The sequence below is a fragment of the Peromyscus eremicus genome, chromosome 16_21 (assembly GCF_949786415.1).
Source record: "Peromyscus eremicus chromosome 16_21, PerEre_H2_v1, whole genome shotgun sequence".
Taxonomy (NCBI): domain Eukaryota; kingdom Metazoa; phylum Chordata; class Mammalia; order Rodentia; family Cricetidae; genus Peromyscus; species Peromyscus eremicus.
Genome location: NC_081432.1, coordinates 5,389,134 through 5,407,553, shown reverse-complemented (window position 1 = coordinate 5,407,553; position 18,420 = coordinate 5,389,134). Strand labels below are relative to the sequence as shown.

General features: G+C 45.8%; 1 protein-coding gene across 2 annotated transcripts in view; it reads left to right on the top strand.

The window, feature by feature from the left end:
- Positions 1-17,234, top strand: part of Stk38 (serine/threonine kinase 38) — a 34,375-nt gene extending 17,141 nt beyond the window's left edge. For both annotated transcript variants that reach the window (XM_059281527.1, XM_059281528.1), the window contains exons 6-14: positions 1,191-1,314; positions 3,675-3,829; positions 4,259-4,361; positions 6,875-6,936; positions 11,422-11,539; positions 12,653-12,776; positions 12,937-13,032; positions 14,594-14,688; positions 15,343-17,234. In XM_059281527.1, the coding sequence (XP_059137510.1) occupies positions 1,191-1,314; positions 3,675-3,829; positions 4,259-4,361; positions 6,875-6,936; positions 11,422-11,539; positions 12,653-12,776; positions 12,937-13,032; positions 14,594-14,688; positions 15,343-15,473 (1,008 nt within the window). In that variant the 3' untranslated portion in view covers positions 15,474-17,234. The remainder of the gene's footprint in view (positions 1-1,190; positions 1,315-3,674; positions 3,830-4,258; positions 4,362-6,874; positions 6,937-11,421; positions 11,540-12,652; positions 12,777-12,936; positions 13,033-14,593; positions 14,689-15,342) is intronic.
- The last annotated feature ends 1,186 nt before the right edge of the window (positions 17,235-18,420 follow it).

The following is an 18,420-nucleotide window of genomic DNA, read 5'->3' as shown; positions in this document are numbered from 1 at the left end:
CAGGGTTTCGTGTAGTCGTGGCTGGCCTCAGATTTGTTACATAGTGGAGGAGGATGGTCACTTGAACTCCTGATCCTCCTCCTGTGTCTCTCAAGTGCTGAATTTATAGCATACACACCTCCTCCCCAGCTTCACATGGTGCTGGGATCAAACCCAGGGCTTCATGCATGCTAGACAAGCCATTTACCAGCTGAGCCACACCCCTGCTCAGAAAGCATTGCATTTGAACAGAATGATTTTACCAGTTTCCCTAAACTGCTTGTAGCTCAGTCTCTTTTTAGCTAGATGTTGCAGCAAATGTAGAAAACTAGAAATGCCATGATTTTGAATCTATAACCCAGTAAAAACTTTATTTTTTTCATATTGTGGTGTAGTGCCCAGAGTGGGCTAAGTGCTGTGGCACCATGGTATCCTAGAATTGTCACTCAGGGCTCTGTTACTTTGATATCACTGTGAGGGGCACATAGCTGAGTACTTATGGAACATGAACACCTGTGTAGAGTGCTTTTGTAGCATGAGCAAGGTCCTGGGTTCCATCTCAGGCAGAATGAAACCAGAACCAGACAAAAACAAGTTCACCTGGGTAATGCAGACTGAGGTGGGGCTATTTATCCTATGGGATTATTAGAACGGTGGGCTGGGGATGCTGGGAGAGGGCTTGTTTATCCCTGGTTCAGTGTTCTCACTACACAAACCAATGTGTCAGTACATGCCTATAATCTTCAGTTGTGGAGATGGAGGCAGGAGGATCTGAGTCCAAGGTAAACGTTGGCTGCATAGTGAGTTCAAAGCCAACATGGAAGACGTGAGACTCTGCCTTTAAAAAAAAAAAAAAGATTATTAGGACAAATTTTATATATATATATATATTATATATAGCTATATATATAATATATCTTACATATATGAATGATAATTTTAACTAATCAGAGGTTTACTTCCTGACATTGCTACAATTGCTGTTGCATTGAAACCGTTCATTCATGTTGGCAGTTTTAAGAGCCTTTCTTACCAGGTTTCTATTACTGAATTCCTTCAAGTCAAATGTCCGTTTCAAGTTGGTCAGTTTGTGATAGCAGAACTTTTGCTCATCACAACTAAATACTCAGAACAGTATTTAAATTGTTTAAACAGATATACAGTTTACAGCAGAGCAAGGCTTGTCATTAATCAAATGCGTATACCTCCAGGTTGGCCACATTCGTGCGGAGCGTGACATTCTAGTGGAGGCAGACAGTTTGTGGGTTGTGAAAATGTTCTATAGTTTTCAGGATAAGCTAAACCTCTACCTAATCATGGAGTTCCTGCCTGGAGGTAATTACTTCACAATGAAAGGTCGATTTCCCTTTTGTTCTGTGGTTTTTCTCTCCCATCAACAATTAACCCTTTCTCTACTTGTAACTGCTCACAGAGTCTGTGTCTAGTCTAGGTCTGTGAAGGAGGTCAGTGCCTGCCTGTGCTGGTGACTCTCTGAGGTCTTGGCCTTCCTTCACTCCCCATTTTAGATAGATAAGTCTTCCTGTTTCTTTTTCCTCTAAACATGTACAGACAGAGTAGGGAGCTCTGTCTGCTTTCCTGCTGACGGGAACCCTGCATGCTGTCCAGCCGATCACACTGAGGCCATAGACACCTTTGCTTCAACCTTTTGCTTTCTTTCTCTGTGATTTATTAGTAAAGAGTGATTTTCTCTTCACCTATATTAATATCTAGAGTCCACTTCTCCTTTCTGAGATTTCAAGCTTAGACAGCTACAGAGTAAGCCAGAGCAGAGCATCCCATCTGTTTTGCGGACAGTCTCTCCTGGCGAACCAGTGAACCCTAAACAAACCGAAGACAAGTGGGTTTTTTTTCTCTCTTTTTTTGCATTTATTTATTTGTTTGTTTGTTTTTACATCCCAACCACAGTTTCTCCTCCCTCCTCTCCTCCCAGTCCCTGTACCTCTGTTTGGTTTTTAACAAAGCAAATGTAATTTATTGGGACAAACTATATTGATCTTGTGACGCCCCTTAGTTTAGACCCAGGGTCACCAGTAATTTTTCCTGACAACAGATCAAGATCACAATAGAGTTGGCTAGTAGAATGCCACCCCCCTCCCCGCCCCGCCTTTGTCTTAAGCATTTATGTGTCAGCTCTTAGAGAATAAGAAACAGCCTGGCCACCAGCTCCTTACCATGTGTCTCCCTAGCTATTACTGCACTAATTCCTTAGCTTTTCATGTCCCTTGGACCCTGCCCTTTGAACTTGGTGATGCTGGCCTGCACAGCCATAGACCAGCTGGCCTGAGCTCTCCCACCATCTGGACAAACTCACACGAATCAGGCCATCAGCTTCCTGTTCTGCTTGGTAGTGAGTGACAGTGCATTGCATAGTGACCTTAGGATGGATTCAGCCACTGTTCCTGGTCTCAGAGTATTCCCAGGAATGCTGAGGACTCAGTTTGCAAGTCTTGGGCCTTTATTTAATTTTTGTCCAAGGGAAAAATTCTTGCCAAGATATCAAGAAAAAAATAAGAATTATGAATGAAATGCCCCTCAGAAGGCAGCATGAGACTCTGAGGTCAGAGGTCTCTTTTCCTTGTTTCCTACTGTAAGTAGCTCTACATGAGGTAGACACTGAACCTTCCTGTCTCTCTTAGCTTTCTATCTACCTGACATACTTTCTTTGCTTTTGTTTAATTGCTGAATTTTAGGGTATGAATCTTTTTTCTCTTGCTTTATGATGTTAGTATTGAACTTGACACTCTTACCTTGCAGGAAACTAAGGAGTTTATCATTAGATTAACAGTTCTGTAATGGTTTGAGTACTCTAATAAGATGTTAGGAGAAGGCCCTGGTGGTCTTGAGAACGGCCAGTGTGCTCGCCTGTCAGGCAGTTAGTCTCCAGTGTAGAGTAGTGGGTTCAGCATTTGCTGACTGATGCTCAGCTGCCCACAGGCCACTCCCTCTTCGTTTGCCTCTCTGTGTTAGTGGAAAACCTTGTTTTCAGTCTCCCTAAATATTATGTTTTATTTGGCATTTCATTCTAATGACAGCAATTCAACCTGTGTGGAATTGCCATTTGCCTCTAGATGTAGACAACTTTACAGATACTGGAGCAGACATAAAAGTACAGTAGGTCATTCACTGGGTGGTGGGCACGCCTTTAGTCCCAGCGCTCAGGAGGCAGAGGCAGGTGGATCTCTGTGAGTCTGAGGCCAGTCTGGGCTACAGAACGAGTTCCAGGACAGCCAGGGCTACACAGAGAAACCCTGTCTCGGAAAAAAAAAAAAAAAAAAAAAGAAAGAAAAAGTAAAGTAGGATTTTTCCTCAAGTCCAAAATACTGTTGTAAGCAAATACACTGTAATCATGGGAGAAATTCTCACTTCTCTGAAGAGGAAAATGAAATCATAGCATAATAGTCATCATTACCTAGCTTAGGTACAAGATGTGATTTTCTCTGTGACTGTGGTTTTTACCCTTAAGTATTAGAAATCTCTTGCTGTTTCTTCCCATGTCAGCACTGCGGGTCAGTCTCTGGGACACAGCACAGTTGGGTTTAGTTGACTTGTATCTGAAAACTGGTTCTTACTCACATTTTATGGTGTGTGTGTGTGTGTGTGTGTGTGTGTGTGTGTGTGTGTGTGTACATGCATTGTGTGTGTATGCTGGTGGCTTTGTATCTTTCTGCTTCCAGGGGACATGATGACCTTATTGATGAAAAAGGATACTCTGACAGAAGAGGAGACTCAGTTTTACATAGCAGAAACAGTATTAGCCATAGACTCCATTCACCAGCTGGGATTCATCCATAGAGACATCAAACCAGACAACCTTCTCTTGGACAGCAAGGTATGTGGGGGCATAGCACCCTGACCAGTGTGTCTGCTGAGCTAGGCAGCCTGGCTGTAGTGTCTGTGTACATGCAGTGCTGATAGGGAACAGCGATCCACCTTGTGTGGTTTTCTCCTTTTTACGGGGGGCGGTGAGACAGAGTTTCTCTGTGTAGCCCTGGCCATATTGGAATTTGCTCTGTAGCCCAGGCTGGCCTCAAACTTAGAGATCCACCTGCTCTGCCTCCCAAATGCTGGGATTAAAGGCGTGCACCAACACACCCAGCTGTTTGAGTAGTTTGTTGTTATGTGTTTTTCATTGTAGTAAGATGGGTGGGGAGCAGTATGTTGACTAGAAGTGTAATGGACGCTGGAAGGACAGAAGATAGTTTTCTCCCTATCCAAGAGTGTTTGTCCATCCATCACTGTGTTTCTTCTTTCCTCACAGGGCCATGTGAAACTTTCTGACTTTGGCCTTTGCACAGGCCTGAAGAAAGCACATAGGACAGAATTTTATAGGAACCTGAACCACAGCCTCCCCAGTGACTTCAGTGAGTGCCCTGTTCCTTAACCCTTGTGCAAGAGTGATTGCCCTGGTAACTCAACTACACAGGGAACATGGAAGATTCTCACACCATGAGTTCTAGAGAAGAAATGTAGTACCTTTCTGTATTTTCTGTGCTGCCTGACTAGGCGAGACGAGTGCTTCCAGGTGTGCTAAGGCAGATGTTGGGAAGGACTTCTGGAGAACCCTGCTGGGAAGGTGCTGGTGTGAGCACGGCCCAGCAAGGAGTGATGAGACAGAGCTCTCAGGACAGCTGCAGACTGGGTTTATTGCAGGAGTCTAGTGAGGCGTCTGCTGCTGTGAGGAGACACCACGGCCACGGCAGCTCTTGTAAAGGAAAACATTCATGGAGGGGTGGCTTACAGCTGCAGAGGGTTAGTCCATTATCATTATTGTGGGAGGGATTTGCTCTTTTTTACTTTTTTGGGGGGCCTGCCACCCAGCTCCCAAATAAATCACACACAGAGGCTTATTATTATTTATGAATGCCCAGCCTTAGCTTGGCTTCGTTTCTAGCCAGCTTTCCTTATCTTAAATTATCCCGACTACCTTTTACCCCTGGGCTTTTCCCGTTCTCTGACTTCTGTAAATCTTACTCTTTGTGGCTTGCTATGTAGCTGGGTAGCTGGCCCCTGGAGTCCTCCTCCTCTGCCTCCTAGATCTTCAATCTCTCCTCCCAGTTTTCTCCTTGTATACATTCTCTCTGCCTGCCAGCCCCGCCTATCCTTTCTCCTGCCTTGCTGTTGGCCATTCAGCTCTTTATTAGACCATCAGGTGTTTTAGACAGGCACAGTAACACAGCTTCACAGTGTTAAACAAATGCAACATACACAAAAGCAACACACCTTACAATAATATTCTACGACAGTCATCACGGTGGGGAGCATGGAGCCATGCAGGCAGACACAGTGCTGGAGCAGGAGCTGCTGCATGTTGATATGCAGGCAACAGGAAGTAGACTGCCTCAGTGGGCATGGCTTGAGCATCTATGAGACCTCAAAGCCTGCCCCATAGTGACACACTTCCTCCAACATGACCACAGCTACTCTAACAAAGCCACACCTCCTAATAGTGCCACTTCTTTTTGTGGGCCATTTTCTTTCAAACCACCACACCAGGTGTTCTTTTCCACCTGAGCAGTATCAGGGCATGGAAGAAAGAGTATGTAGTAAAATCACAGTTGAGGCCTGGGGAGATGGCTCCGTGGGTGTAGTGCTTGCCCTGCATCCATGAAGACCCACGTTTGACTCCTAAAATGCATAAAAAAAGCTTGGCATGAAGATACATGGCTGTAACCCAGCACTGAGTGGGTGGGGACAGGAGGACTCCCTGGGGCCAGTGAGAGACCCTGCCTCAGAAACAGAAGTAAGAGAAAAAAAGTAAAAGAAAAAGAAAAGAAAGGTGGATGGCATCTAAGGAATGATACCTGTGTTCCTCGGGCCCTACACATAGATGGGTACGGGGACACACCCACACGTGCACCTGCACAGACTCGAACACACAAATCCCAGCTCATCCTGGGAAACTCAGAGTGCACCCTAACTCCAGGAGTCTACTTGCTGCTCTTGCAACTTCCATTATAAGTTTTAGAAATTGTGAGTGTTGTAGGTCAGCATGCATGGGTCAAGCCCATCTGCAGATTCAGAGTGAGTTGATTTGGATTTTCTGGAATGCTACAAACCGGGTCTGAATAAGTGTGAAAACTGAACATATAGAGCTGTGAGAGATGAGGGGGAGTCATCTGAGTGTATTACGTGTGTATGGGAGGTGACCACAAAACAAAGTGAGTAGAAAGAGCGTTGTTGTAACTCAGTAGTACACTGCTTGCCTGGCATGCAGAGAGCCCTCATTCTTCCAACAGTACCACCACCAAAACCCCCCAAACAAACAAAAAAGCACATACATACACAGTTGATACACACTTGGGTTTCTCTCTCTGCAGTTCTGTGAAGGCCTGGCTGTTCTCTCTGGCCACATGAGCCACATGAAACTGTTGACAACTCCCACTGTGACTCTTGGAGTGCTGTGTCTAGAGCTTCATATTGGGGTGATAGAAATGAATGGAAAAGCCGGGCGGTGGTGGCGCACGCCTTTAATCCCAGCACTCGGGAGGCAGAGCCAGGCGGGTCTTTGTGAGTTCGGGGCCAGCCTGGGCTACCAAGTGAGTTCCAGGAAAGGCGCAAAGCTACACAGAGAAACCCTGTCTCGAAAAACCAAAAAAAAAAAAAAAAAAAAAAAAAAAGAAATGAATGGAAAATGAGTCACCAGAGTTGAATTGGTTTTGTTTGTTTCCCTTATTTTGGTGCTTTGAGATGGGGGTCTCTATGTATCCCAGGCTGGCCTGGAACTCACAGAGATCTGCCTTCCTCTGCCTCCCACTGCTGCGCCTGACTTTATCCAGGGAGTTTAGTGAGTGTATGGTATGACTAGTACCAGACCCCCAAAGTACTAAGCATTCTTTTCTGAATTTTGATTAGGACTTGATTTTTCTACTTTTAGCTTTCCAGAACATGAATTCCAAAAGGAAAGCAGAGACCTGGAAAAGAAACAGACGCCAGCTAGTAAGTAATATTGGAGGCTTCTAAAAATATTACAAACCAGTCTGACTAATTTTTGCAATGAATACAAATGGGCTGGAGATGTAGCTCAGTAACAGAGTGCTAGCATGACGTGCACAAGGCCCTGGGTCCTGTCCCCAGTACCAGTTATCACCAAGCAAAACAGAAACAAAAACCAGAAAGGCACATATATGTCCAGTTGATAAATATCTGAGCATCTCCCTTGTGTGGAGTCCTTCAGCAACAGCACTGTCACTGGGCTGGTAGCCTCCAAAGGAGTTCTGTGAGGAGGGCAGATAAATTAGGCAACAGTTGGTGAGTTTTCGGGAGGTAACTTCATTCCTACCTTCCAATAGGTAACAGTTCCTTTCTTCCTGTCATCCCTTCTAAGGTATAAAGGGTTCAGTTAAGCTGGGGACCTCAAGGTAAGGCTAAGTGTAAACCTCTGCTTTGAGTATTTAAGGCATTGTCTATTTATTAATTTATTTTGTTATAAAGTCTCCTATAGTCTAGGCTGGCTTAGGACTCATTTTTTAGCTAAGGCTGGCCTTGAACACCTGCGCCCCCCCTCCCAACCCCAGTCCTCTTGATTCCACCAACATAGTAGGATTATGGATGTATTTTCAGGAAGTATCTCACACTTGTTAAGATGTTGATCCTGTTAGGCAAGTCAGCACTCCTGTTCATCTGTCTTACCTTTTCTTACATTGTGGTAATCAGAATTGGAGAGGGGAATTTAAAATTTCTATAAGTGTTTGACTATGTCCACATTTAAAATTGTGCTCCATTGGAGCTGAGAAATGGCTCAGTGGTTAACAGCACTGGCTGCTCTTCCAGAGGTCCTGAATTCAATTCCCAGCACCCACATGGCTGTGTACAACCATTTATAATGGGATCTGATGCCCTCTTCTGGTGTGCAGACATGCATACAAACAAAGCCCTAAATATATACATAAATAAAATTGTGCCCCATAAGCTTCAAAGTAAATAAGTCATTTTACTGCATTTACTTTGATAGTATATTGAAAGCAATCTAAATAGTATACATTCACCACTGAAATATTACTGTCTAGGAAAACTTCAGTCTTATTTATTTTATTTGTGTGTGCATGAATGCCTCTGTGTATGTAGGTCAGAGGACAACTTGTAGGAATCTTGTTTCACTGTGTGGGTTCTGGGGCTCAAACTCAGTTCATCAGTCTTGGTGGCAAGTGCTTTTACCAATTGAGCCATCTTGCTAACCAAAACTCTGTGTGTGTGTGTGTGTGTGTGTGTGTGTGTGTGTGTGTGTGTGTGTGTGTGTGTTTTAACCTTGCTTTCATTTTTATTTTATGTGTGTGGGTGTTTTGCCTGTGTGTATGTCTGCATACCATGTGTGTATGTGTGCCTGGTGTCCTCAGAGGCTGGAAGACAGCGTAGAATCCCCTTGAAGGAGTTACAGATGGTTATGAGCCACTGTGTGGGTTCTAGAATTTAAAACCAGCTCCTTTGCAAGAGCAGCAGTACTCTTAACCACTGGACCACCTCTCTAGTCACAACAACATTTATTCTTTTTGTTTTTCTTTTCTTTTTTCTTTTTTTTTCTTTTTTTTTTTTTTTTTTTGGTTTTTCGAGACAGGGTTTCTCTGTGTAGCTTTGTGTCTTTCCTGGAACTCGCTTTGGAGACCAGGCTGGCCTCGTACTCACAGAGATCCGCCTGCCTCTGCCTCCCGAGTGCTGGGATTAAAGGCGGGTGCCACCACTGCCTAGCCTGTTTTTGTTTTTCAAGACAGGGTTTCTCTGTGTACCTTTGGCTGGCCTGGAACTCACTCTGTAGACCAGGCTGGCCTAGAACTCACAGAGATCCATCTCTGCCTCCTAAGTGCTAGAATTAAAGATATGTGACACCATCTCTTGTCCCCCAACATTTATTCCTAGTGGATGATTTCTTGATTTGTTCGTATCTGAAAACTAAACATGTGCTGTACTTCGCAGCAGCAGTGGTCACATGTGCATATGTAGAAAAAGTAGCACTGTGATTGTGCACACATACAGTATTAACTTGGCAGATCTCTGAGTGAAGTGCCGGCTTAGACTTTCTTGCTGTGCTTTTACTAACTTGCCTCAAGAGGAAGTAGGTGACAGGTAGGCCAGTGGAATAGCATACTCAAAGGGACAGAGCTACACTCACTTAATTTTTGACAAAGGAGGCAAAAACATACATTGGAAAAAAAGTAGCCTGGGGCTAGAGAGATGGCTCAGCGGTTAAGAGCACTACTACTCTTCCAGAGGACATGGGTTCAATTCCCAGCACTCACATGGTGCCTCACAACTGTCTATAACTACAATTCCAGGGGACCTGATATCCTTACATAGGCATACACACAGACAAAACACCAATGCACATAAAAATAAGTATTTTTTAAAAAAGTCTGTTCAACAGATGATGCAGGATTTTTACCTGCAGTACTGTACTGTACTTTGAAATGATATTAGATTCTTACCTTTTGCCTTGTACAAAAATAAAAAAAAATTCAAAATGGATCAAAGGCCTTCATTTAAAACCTGAAACAAGGGTGGGTATGTTTCAAAATGCCTTTAATTCCAGCACTCAGGAGGCAGAGGCAGATGAATCTCTGAGTTCAAGACTAGGTGCTCTACATAGCAAGTTCTGGGATAGCCAGTGATACATGGAGAAATCCTTCTTAAACAAGAACAAAAACCCCTTGAAACTTCTAGAAGAAAATACAGGAGATGCCCTTCAAGATACTGGGGTAGGCTAGACCATCAGTAGCACAGGGACTAATCCACGTGTCAACAGATAGGACCACTTGACAATAAAAAGTTTCTACAGCAAAGGAAACAGTCATCAGTGCAGACAGCCCAGAGTGGAGAAGAGCTTTTCCAGATACATTTCAGACAAGTGACTAATATGTAGAACTTGCAAAGAATTGCAGAAATTAAATACCAAGGGAGTAAAACTAAAACTGTCAGTCAACAAATGGGCAAGTGACCAGAATAGTTTTCAAAAACGAAACACAGGTGGTCAATAACTCTTTTTAGAAGTGTTCAGCTAGGCTTGCTAGTGCACACTTTCATTTATTTATTTATTTATTTTTTGAGACAGGGTTTCTCTGTGTAGCTTTGCGCCTTTCCTGGAACTCGCTTTGGAGACCAGGCCAGCCTCGAACTCACAGAGATCCGCCTGCCTCTGCCTCCTGAGTGCTGGGATTAAAGGCGTGCACCACCACCGCCCAGCGCTAGTATACACTTTTAATCCTGGCCCTTGGGGGACAGAGAAAGAGAATCTTTGAGTTCGAAGCCAGCCTGATCTATATCGTGAGTCTTGGGCTAGGCAGAGCTGTATTGTGAGACCCCAAAACAAATGTCCAGTAGACCTCGCCATCAGGGGAATGCAAATACTTTGAGGTAACACCTCAGTCCAGTCCTAATGGCGACCATCAGCAGATCTGACAAGGAATCGTGGAGAGGATGTGGAGAGGAGGTGCCTGTACTCGTTGTCGGTGTGAAAATCATACAGCCACTGTGGAAATCAGCTACCTGCTGAGCCACCTCCCACCCAAACAGGACAGGTTATTAAGGTTATTAACCTCAACTATGGGCTAGCAGATGAGAGCAGAGCTGATCTCAGATTTGCCTTACACGTGACAAACCCCAAATGGCCAGCTTTGGCTGCACGGCCTCCTAAGGTTTGTAGCCTCGGGTATACATCAGAATAAAGTCCTGGCATTTGGAGACTGTTCTTGTCATCACAGAAAGCCTGTGATACAGAGCCCATCTGCAAGCGTTTGGCCACTAGGCCTTTCGTTCTCACTAACGGGCTTCTCTTTGGGGATGCTGTCAGGCCACGTAGTGCGTGTTGGAAGTAGGATGATTTGGAGCAAGGCATTTCATTTCCACACTGGGCTGTCCCTTCCCTAGTTCTCAGGCCTTGAGTAATGAGTTTGGATGTCAGGATTTAGCTGCATCATTGGGCTAGCTAGTTCTTCCCTGCAGACATCTTGGCAGAATTAGGAAGGCTCATTGAGGTATAGAGCCTGGTTCTTTTTTTTTTTTTAAAGATTTATTTATTTATTATGTATTCAGTGTTCACTTGCATGTGTCCCTTCAGGCCAGAAGAAGGCACCGGATCTCATTACAGATGGTTGTGAGCCACCATGTGGTTGCTGGGAACTGAACTGAACTCAGAACCTCTGGAAGAACAGCCAGTGCTCTTAACCTCTGAGCCATCCCTCCAGCCCCTTAATAGGTGGTTTATGGTGTGGGCTCTGGGTATGTTTAGGAGGGGTCTTTTGTCTTATTAACAAAGCTCTATTGTTTATTTTGGAAAGTGCTGTAGCTGATGAGTTTGTAGTAGACTTGGGCTGTCCTACTTACGTAGTTTGGGGTGCCCCTGGTAGAGCTCCAGGCCTGTGGTCTCTGGAATAACATTCGGAGCTTAGGTACACCCTCCTGGCCAGGCCTGCCTAATGTGTGTCCGTATTTCAGGCCTTCTCTACAGTGGGCACTCCTGATTACATCGCCCCTGAGGTGTTCATGCAGACCGGCTACAACAAGCTCTGTGATTGGTGGTCACTCGGGGTGATCATGTATGAGATGCTCATCGGTAAGTTGTTGCGTGCTTCCTGAGGGTTTCTGTGCGCCCAGGAAAGACTTCCACTCTTACTCTGGGTCACGTGGAGGCCAGCTAGGCACTGTGCTTATTGGCCTTCAGAGTGAAGTTTTCTTGATGGCCAGCTCTTTCAGACCAGTCCCATTGTAGTCACAGGTTCCCTGACCTCTCGTGTCACTTGTGCTGGTCATGTATTACTTACATGTCTTCTGTCCCTTCACTCTCCCCATCTGGCCCCTTTAACCACTCTCACTTACCAAGACATTGTGGACAGAGAGCTTCACCAAGGCCGTGCCTCTCTTGGTTTGTGAGTTGTGACTTGCTTTCTCTCTCGAAGCCTTTACAGCTGGAACCTTTGTTCCTCCCTTGATTTGGATGGAGTGTCACCTTGACGGCATGCCCATGTGCCGTGGAGCTCTAATGAATGAGTCTGGATAACAGGGTGGGAACATTGGATATGGATGTGCTCCGTGTGGAGGACACGCTGGCGATAGATAGGGAGTGCAAGTCTTTATCCTCAACAGACAGGAGGCCATGATGGTCTTTTTGAAACCTACACTTTTCCCTCCTCCGCTTGCTTGACACTGTGCCATGTGAAGAGTTCCCTGGAAAGGGTCATTTCATGGTGTCTTTCTTTCTTTCTTCTGCTGGCATGCTGATTCCCACACTGCAACTCTGCTTGTCCTTTCCTTTCTCAGCATCAGCCGTAAGCTGGCTTTCCAGTTGGCTTTCTAGAGTATCAGAGGTACACCTCTTCACTTTGAGTTGGCAAAAATGAAAAATGGTGGTAGATAGCTGGGCAGTGGTGGTGTATACCTTTAATTCCAGCACTCGGGAGGCAGAGGCAGGCGGCTCTGTGAGTTCGAGGCTAGCCTGGTCTACAGAGTGAGTTACAGGACAGGCAGAGCTACACAGAGAAACCCTGTCTCAAAAACAAAACGAAAAGAGGGTTTAGATACTTTGTGGGGAGAAAGAAAGTCCCGCCAGTGTGGTGGAGGAGTGGGCATGCCGAGGTGGTGAGTTGCTGTTAGAGACGGAACCGGGTCGAGAAGTGCCTCAGAGTCTGGGTTCTGGGCAGTAAAGCTCCCACACTTCTGCTCATTGCAGGCTACCCACCCTTCTGCTCCGAGACCCCACAAGAGACATATAAGAAGGTGATGAACTGGAAGGAAACTTTGACCTTTCCCCCAGAAGTTCCTGTCTCCGAGAAAGCCAAGGGCCTGATTCTGAGGTAGCAGAGCATGTCCCATGCTCAGCCTTGTGACAGGAATGAATCCTGGGTGTTCCTGCTTCCTCCAGGGGTGGGGTTTGGGGGAAGAGCATGCAAGAGCCTGGCTATTCATTTTTCTGAAGAAACTGTTGGAGTGTGTTGAAAAGCCTGTTTTTTCCAGGTTCTGCTGTGAATGGGAACATAGAATCGGAGCCTCTGGAGTTGAGGAAATAAAAAGTAATCCTTTTTTTGAAGGTGTTGACTGGGAACATATCAGGTATACACCATATTACATTATCCAGGATTTAACATAACTTCGTATTGGAGGGGGAATGTGTTCATCCCCCAGTGCATGAGTGAAGTTCACTCTTCCCTTTAACCTTGGCATTGGCTCTGGGATCAAATTAGGTCAGCAGGTTTGTGGAGCAAGCACCTTAGGTGTATAACAGAAGATGATTATGAACTCCTGATTCTCCTGCCTCTCTTCCTTCCAAGTGCTTAGATACCATCCAGATTGTGTTTCCTTAGTCTGGTTTGGGAGAGTCATCATTGACAAGCTCCATAAAGGAAGAGAACCCTTTAGACATTTAGAGTCTTTCATTTGCGGTGAAAATGAAGTCAGGCTTGTCCGCTGTGTGCCACAGGATGCAGTAGACCCAGCAGTGACTGACAGAATAAAGTGAAGGGTGTCTAGAAAACATGCTGTCTTTCTCATACCCATCCTCTATGGTTGAGGGCCTTCAGCTGTTCATGCACACCAGGTAGAGGCTGTTTCTGGGAGATAGAGGACCAGTGAGAAGAAGGTGAAGGGGTCAGTACAGAGGGCAGGAGAGAGGGAAGGAAGAAGCTTTTGAGAGGGTAGGGAGGAGGTGTGGCCTGGACTCCTGGACTACCCGCTGAAGCAAGCGCCCGCTGTCATTAGCACTCAAGGATTACTAAGCAGAAAGTGTCTTGCCATTTTATATTATAATTGTGTTTTGATTTAGATCCTTGAATTTTGTTGGTTGGTTGGTTTTTGAGACAGGGTTTCTCTTTATAACAGCTCTGGCTGTCCTAGAACTCCCTTTGTAGACCAGGCTGGACTTGTGAAGCTAGCCTGGGACTCACAGTCTGCTTTTCTTGGCTGCGCTCTGGCCAGCATCCCTGTGATTTTATCTTTCCAGTGGAATCAGGGAAAAGCCCAATGCAGGCTGCATAGAGGCTCTTTCTTCTACTTGGGGACGGGCGCATTGACACAGTCCTCCACTAGGGGACAGGCGCATTGACACAGAGCTACAGCTGGTTTCCTGTCTTTCTGATGGAATGCCTTTTTTATTTGCTTGGTTTTGTTATTTTTTTGAGACAGCATCTCAGCCAGGCGGTGGTGGCACACCTCTTTAAACCCAGCACTTGGGAGGTAGAGGCATGCTCTCTGTGAATTTGATACCAGCCTGGTCTACAGATCAAGTTCCAGGACAGCCAGGGCTACACAGAGAAACTCTGTCTCAAAAAACGAACTAACCAAACAACAACAAAGAGACAAGGTCTCTGTGTAGCTCTGGTTGTCCTGAAACTCACCTGGTATACTAGGCTGGCCTTGAACTCACAAGAGATCCACCTGCCTTTGCCTTCCGAGTGTTGTGATTAAAGGTGTGCACCATCATGCCTGGCTGAATTACCAGTTTTGAATGGTAATTTTGCTCGGATGCAGTCAATTGGCTTATTTAGCATTTAGAGAAAAAAATGCTGCCTACCAGTGAATAGTCCTCCCATGTGAGACAGGGTTCTTCTGAGAAAGACTTGGTCAGCATCCTCCATGTGAATACTAACTGGTGATTTGGTGTGTCTGTTCTTGGCAGGGAGAGACCAGCTGCCATATCTATTGAAATCAAGAGCATCGATGATACCTCAAACTTCGATGAATTTCCAGAGTCTGATATTCTTAAACCCACAGGTAATCCCACTGGCTGACATTGAGGCCTCAGAGTTGCATCATCCCCTGCAGTTTTGGGGTGACATTTACAGATTCTCCTCAGAATGTGGAGGGGAGCTTCTGACCCTGTGTAAGTAGTTAGTACTGTTGGGTAGTGGTGAGACCACTGAATGGGACATGAGTACATATCTGTGTCAACTCGGAGCTGGCCAAGCTGGTCACAGTGCTCCGTCTTTTGTTACTCACCGGGTTAAAGGGTAGGGGAACGGAAGTGACTGGAGCAGGAAAATAAAGCTTTGGTGTTCAAAATTTATTTATGCATATGGCTGCTCAGTCTGCTTGTATGCCTGCAGGCTAGAAGAGGGCGTCAGATCCCACTAGAGATGGTTGGGAGCCACCGTGTGGGTGCTGGGAATTGAATTCAGGACCTCTGGAAGAGCAGCCAGTGCTCTTAACCTGAGCCATCTCTCCAGCCCCCAAAATAAAACTTTTAAATATTTATGCAGAAATGGAAAGTTCGGAGAACATAGGTGAGCAAAATAGAAAATTTGCACAGTGAAAAATAATGCTTTCCAAATGGGAACTGTGCTGTGTTCTTCAGGGGTTAGGTCTCTGGGACCGAGCTGTCCTTGAGGTAGGGCATTGACTCAGTCTCTTCCGTTTCTTTGATTACAGTGACCACAAGTAATCACCCTGAGACAGACTACAAGAGTAAAGACTGGGTCTTCATCAATTACACATACAAGCGCTTTGAGGGCCTGACAGCCAGGGGGGCCATACCTTCCTACATGAAGGCAGCAAAGTAAGGCCTGTGCTGGGAACCCTAAACTGGGCAGAGTTCTCGGTACAACATTGTGGTTTGCCTCTCACGCTCTTGAAAGAACTTCCAAGAAGTTTGTAGACCCCATTAACACGTCATAGTCAAGTCTCTGAAATGTGATTGTAAGTGGCTGTTCCCCCACAGTGCACCAGGGAACGGATAGGACAAAGACAAGCATTTCTCCAGCAGCCACAAGCAGCTCTCTTGCTTCTCTAGAAGCTCTGTGAGCCAGTTTGCTAGGTGTTTCAAAGAGAATTTGAATTTCCTAAGTTCATCAGAGTGAAGGGGACAAAGAGCCATCGTCCACCATTACTGAGATTATATACACTGATACCAGCCAATGTCTGTGTTGTGGTGATATGCCTGCCACCTGCCAAGCCCACCAAGTATTTCTTTTCTCTTTATAGCTGAAAATCCTACAGTCAAAGAAATAACGCAATAATGAAAATCTATGTGAACAGCCAACAGTGTGGCTGAAGGAACGATCTCCGTCCTGTGGGTATGGGTGTTTTCTCCCCATACCTCGGCCTGGGCGAGGAGCTTTCCCCAGCCTTCATTCATGGTGCACTTTACTTATGGTACTAGGGCAAAGACCCGGATCCACTGACCTATCTCCCCATCCAAAGACTCATGCTGCTCTTCTGAGTGTTGATGGGGAGGCACTAGTGTGATCCTTTGTGGCTGTTAGCCCACAAGCCACTGGACACTGCCAAGGAGTTCAGGACCATGTTCAACCCTCACTCACTTTCTCTTCACGGCTATTTGAGAAGATCTTGAGACACGTGCTGCCTACCAGCAATACCCGGAAGTGCTCCCAGGACAGCTTGTTCCTGAGAGCACAGCAGAGAACCTGGTGGAGGCTCCGGTGCTGCCATGCAAGATCTCTCAGCCTCCTTGGAAGGCAAGGCAGACACAGCCCAGAGGAGTCCTTGGGCTCATTCCTCAACTCACGGTGCAACTGTGTTTGTCTTGGTTTTTCCCTGTCCCAACTTCAAGTAGCCATTTTGCCTTGGAATCATGATTACAAATTTTTCCTTTGCAGATGCCTTCCTGGGGGATACTTGCCCCTGCACCCAAAAGGGTTGCCTGCAGCCTGGGCTGACCTGGCCCCTCCGCTGTGGCGTTCTCTCATGAGAAACACTCAATTTAGCACAAAGTGCCTTCTCTGTCACAGCTGCTGCCACCTTTAGAAGATTTTTGCTGCGTCAGAAAAATGTGGAGGTTCATATGAATGCATTATTCGTTTGGTTTCAAGTGTTGACACCTGTTAAGGCATTATTTGCACCTGCGTGGTGACTGGCAGTGTCCTGGCCAGGCTACAACTGGGACTCGCTCTCTGCCAGGCTTGACGTTGTGAAGGTCAGCTCTGTCCTAGCTCAGCCATTCAGAGAGTAGAATAGAAGACTTAAAGTTGTAAGCAAAACTGCTTTGTTTCCATGTCTTAGATGAAGAAAAAGGAATGTTAGGGAAGTCTTCACTCTGGGGAAGGGTGCTGGATGTGTTAGCTCCTTCATCTTTTCATGCAGAGCCTGCCAGTGCAAAGGAGACAGAAGGACCTGTGTGGCTCTGAGCTCTCTACTACCAAACAGTTGGGGTCCTGATCCCTGTGTGTTTGCAGGAGTGTGTGAGCATGGGTGAAGAGGTAATGTAGAGTAGTGGTGGAGCCTGTGTGGTGGGGAGTGCTTCGTTCTGGGGAAATGCCCACATTTTAACTACTCAACCTTTGAATAAACTGTGAAAACAGTAATGGGACTTGGTGGTTTCATTCATTCATTATTTATTTATTTATTATGTATACGGTATTTTGCCTGCATGTATGTTTGCACATCAGAAGAGGGCACCAGATCTCATTACAGATGGTTGTGAGCCACCATGTGGTTGCTGGGAATTGAATGCAGGACCTCTGGAAGAGCAGCCAGTGCTCTTAACCTCTGAGCTATCTCTCCAGCCCCTGGTGGTTTTATTTAATGTGATGTATTTAAAGTATCTGTGGTTTGAAATACAATCAAGTGGCCCCTTTCAATCTTTGTCTAGAGATACTGGATCACTGCACTGTTCTCTTGATACAAAATGCTGTCTTGGAGCTGGTCTTCTGAATTGGTATTCATAGAAAGAGAGTATTGAGGCCCCTCAGGGGACAAAACACTTGCTAGACAGGTGTTGTCACTGGGTCATACAGGAGCCTAAGGGCTTACAGTGTGGGACTTCCCATTTTATGTATTGTGTGTGTCACAGCTTGTGTGTGTGGTGTTCACAGGACAACTTGGAGCAGTCAGTTCTGTCAGCTCTAAGGGCCCAGGGGATCAACTCAGGTCCTCAGACTTGCTCCTGATGTGCATCTCATCAAAACTCTATTTAAAAAAAAAGATTTTCATGTTTATCAGTTTTGTTTGCATGTATGTCTGCACCATGTGCACGCAATGCTCTAGGAGCCTGGAAGGACATCAGATACCCTGAAACTGGAGTTCAAACAGTTATATCCTGCGGTGTTGGGTGCTGAGACCTTGTTAGTAAACTGCAAAAACTCTGGGTTTGGTGTCCCGGGTTTCGGCACCAAATGTAATTAATGTAAGTAAATTGATGGCTGAAACTGCAAGGAGACAGTTCAACCCTAGAAGGCGAGGTATCCCGGATACCTCAGAGCTACTCTGGACAAGAGCTCTGCCCTGAAGGTGTCCCTGACACCTGGAACTGTGTAGCACAGCTCTGATGGCTGAGACTGCAAAGAAACAGCCCAACCTTGGAAAGGAAGGTTTTCTGACTTCTCAGGAGAGTCAGGCCTGGAACTGCTTCAGCAAGGAAGGGTATCCTGACTCTTCGGGAAGGTCAGGATATACCTGGTGTGATGGGGGATGGTCTCCCCGCAGGACACAGCAATCCTGCTCCTCTCCTGGAGAGCCACAATCTCTGGCTCAGTGTTACTAGCTCTTTCT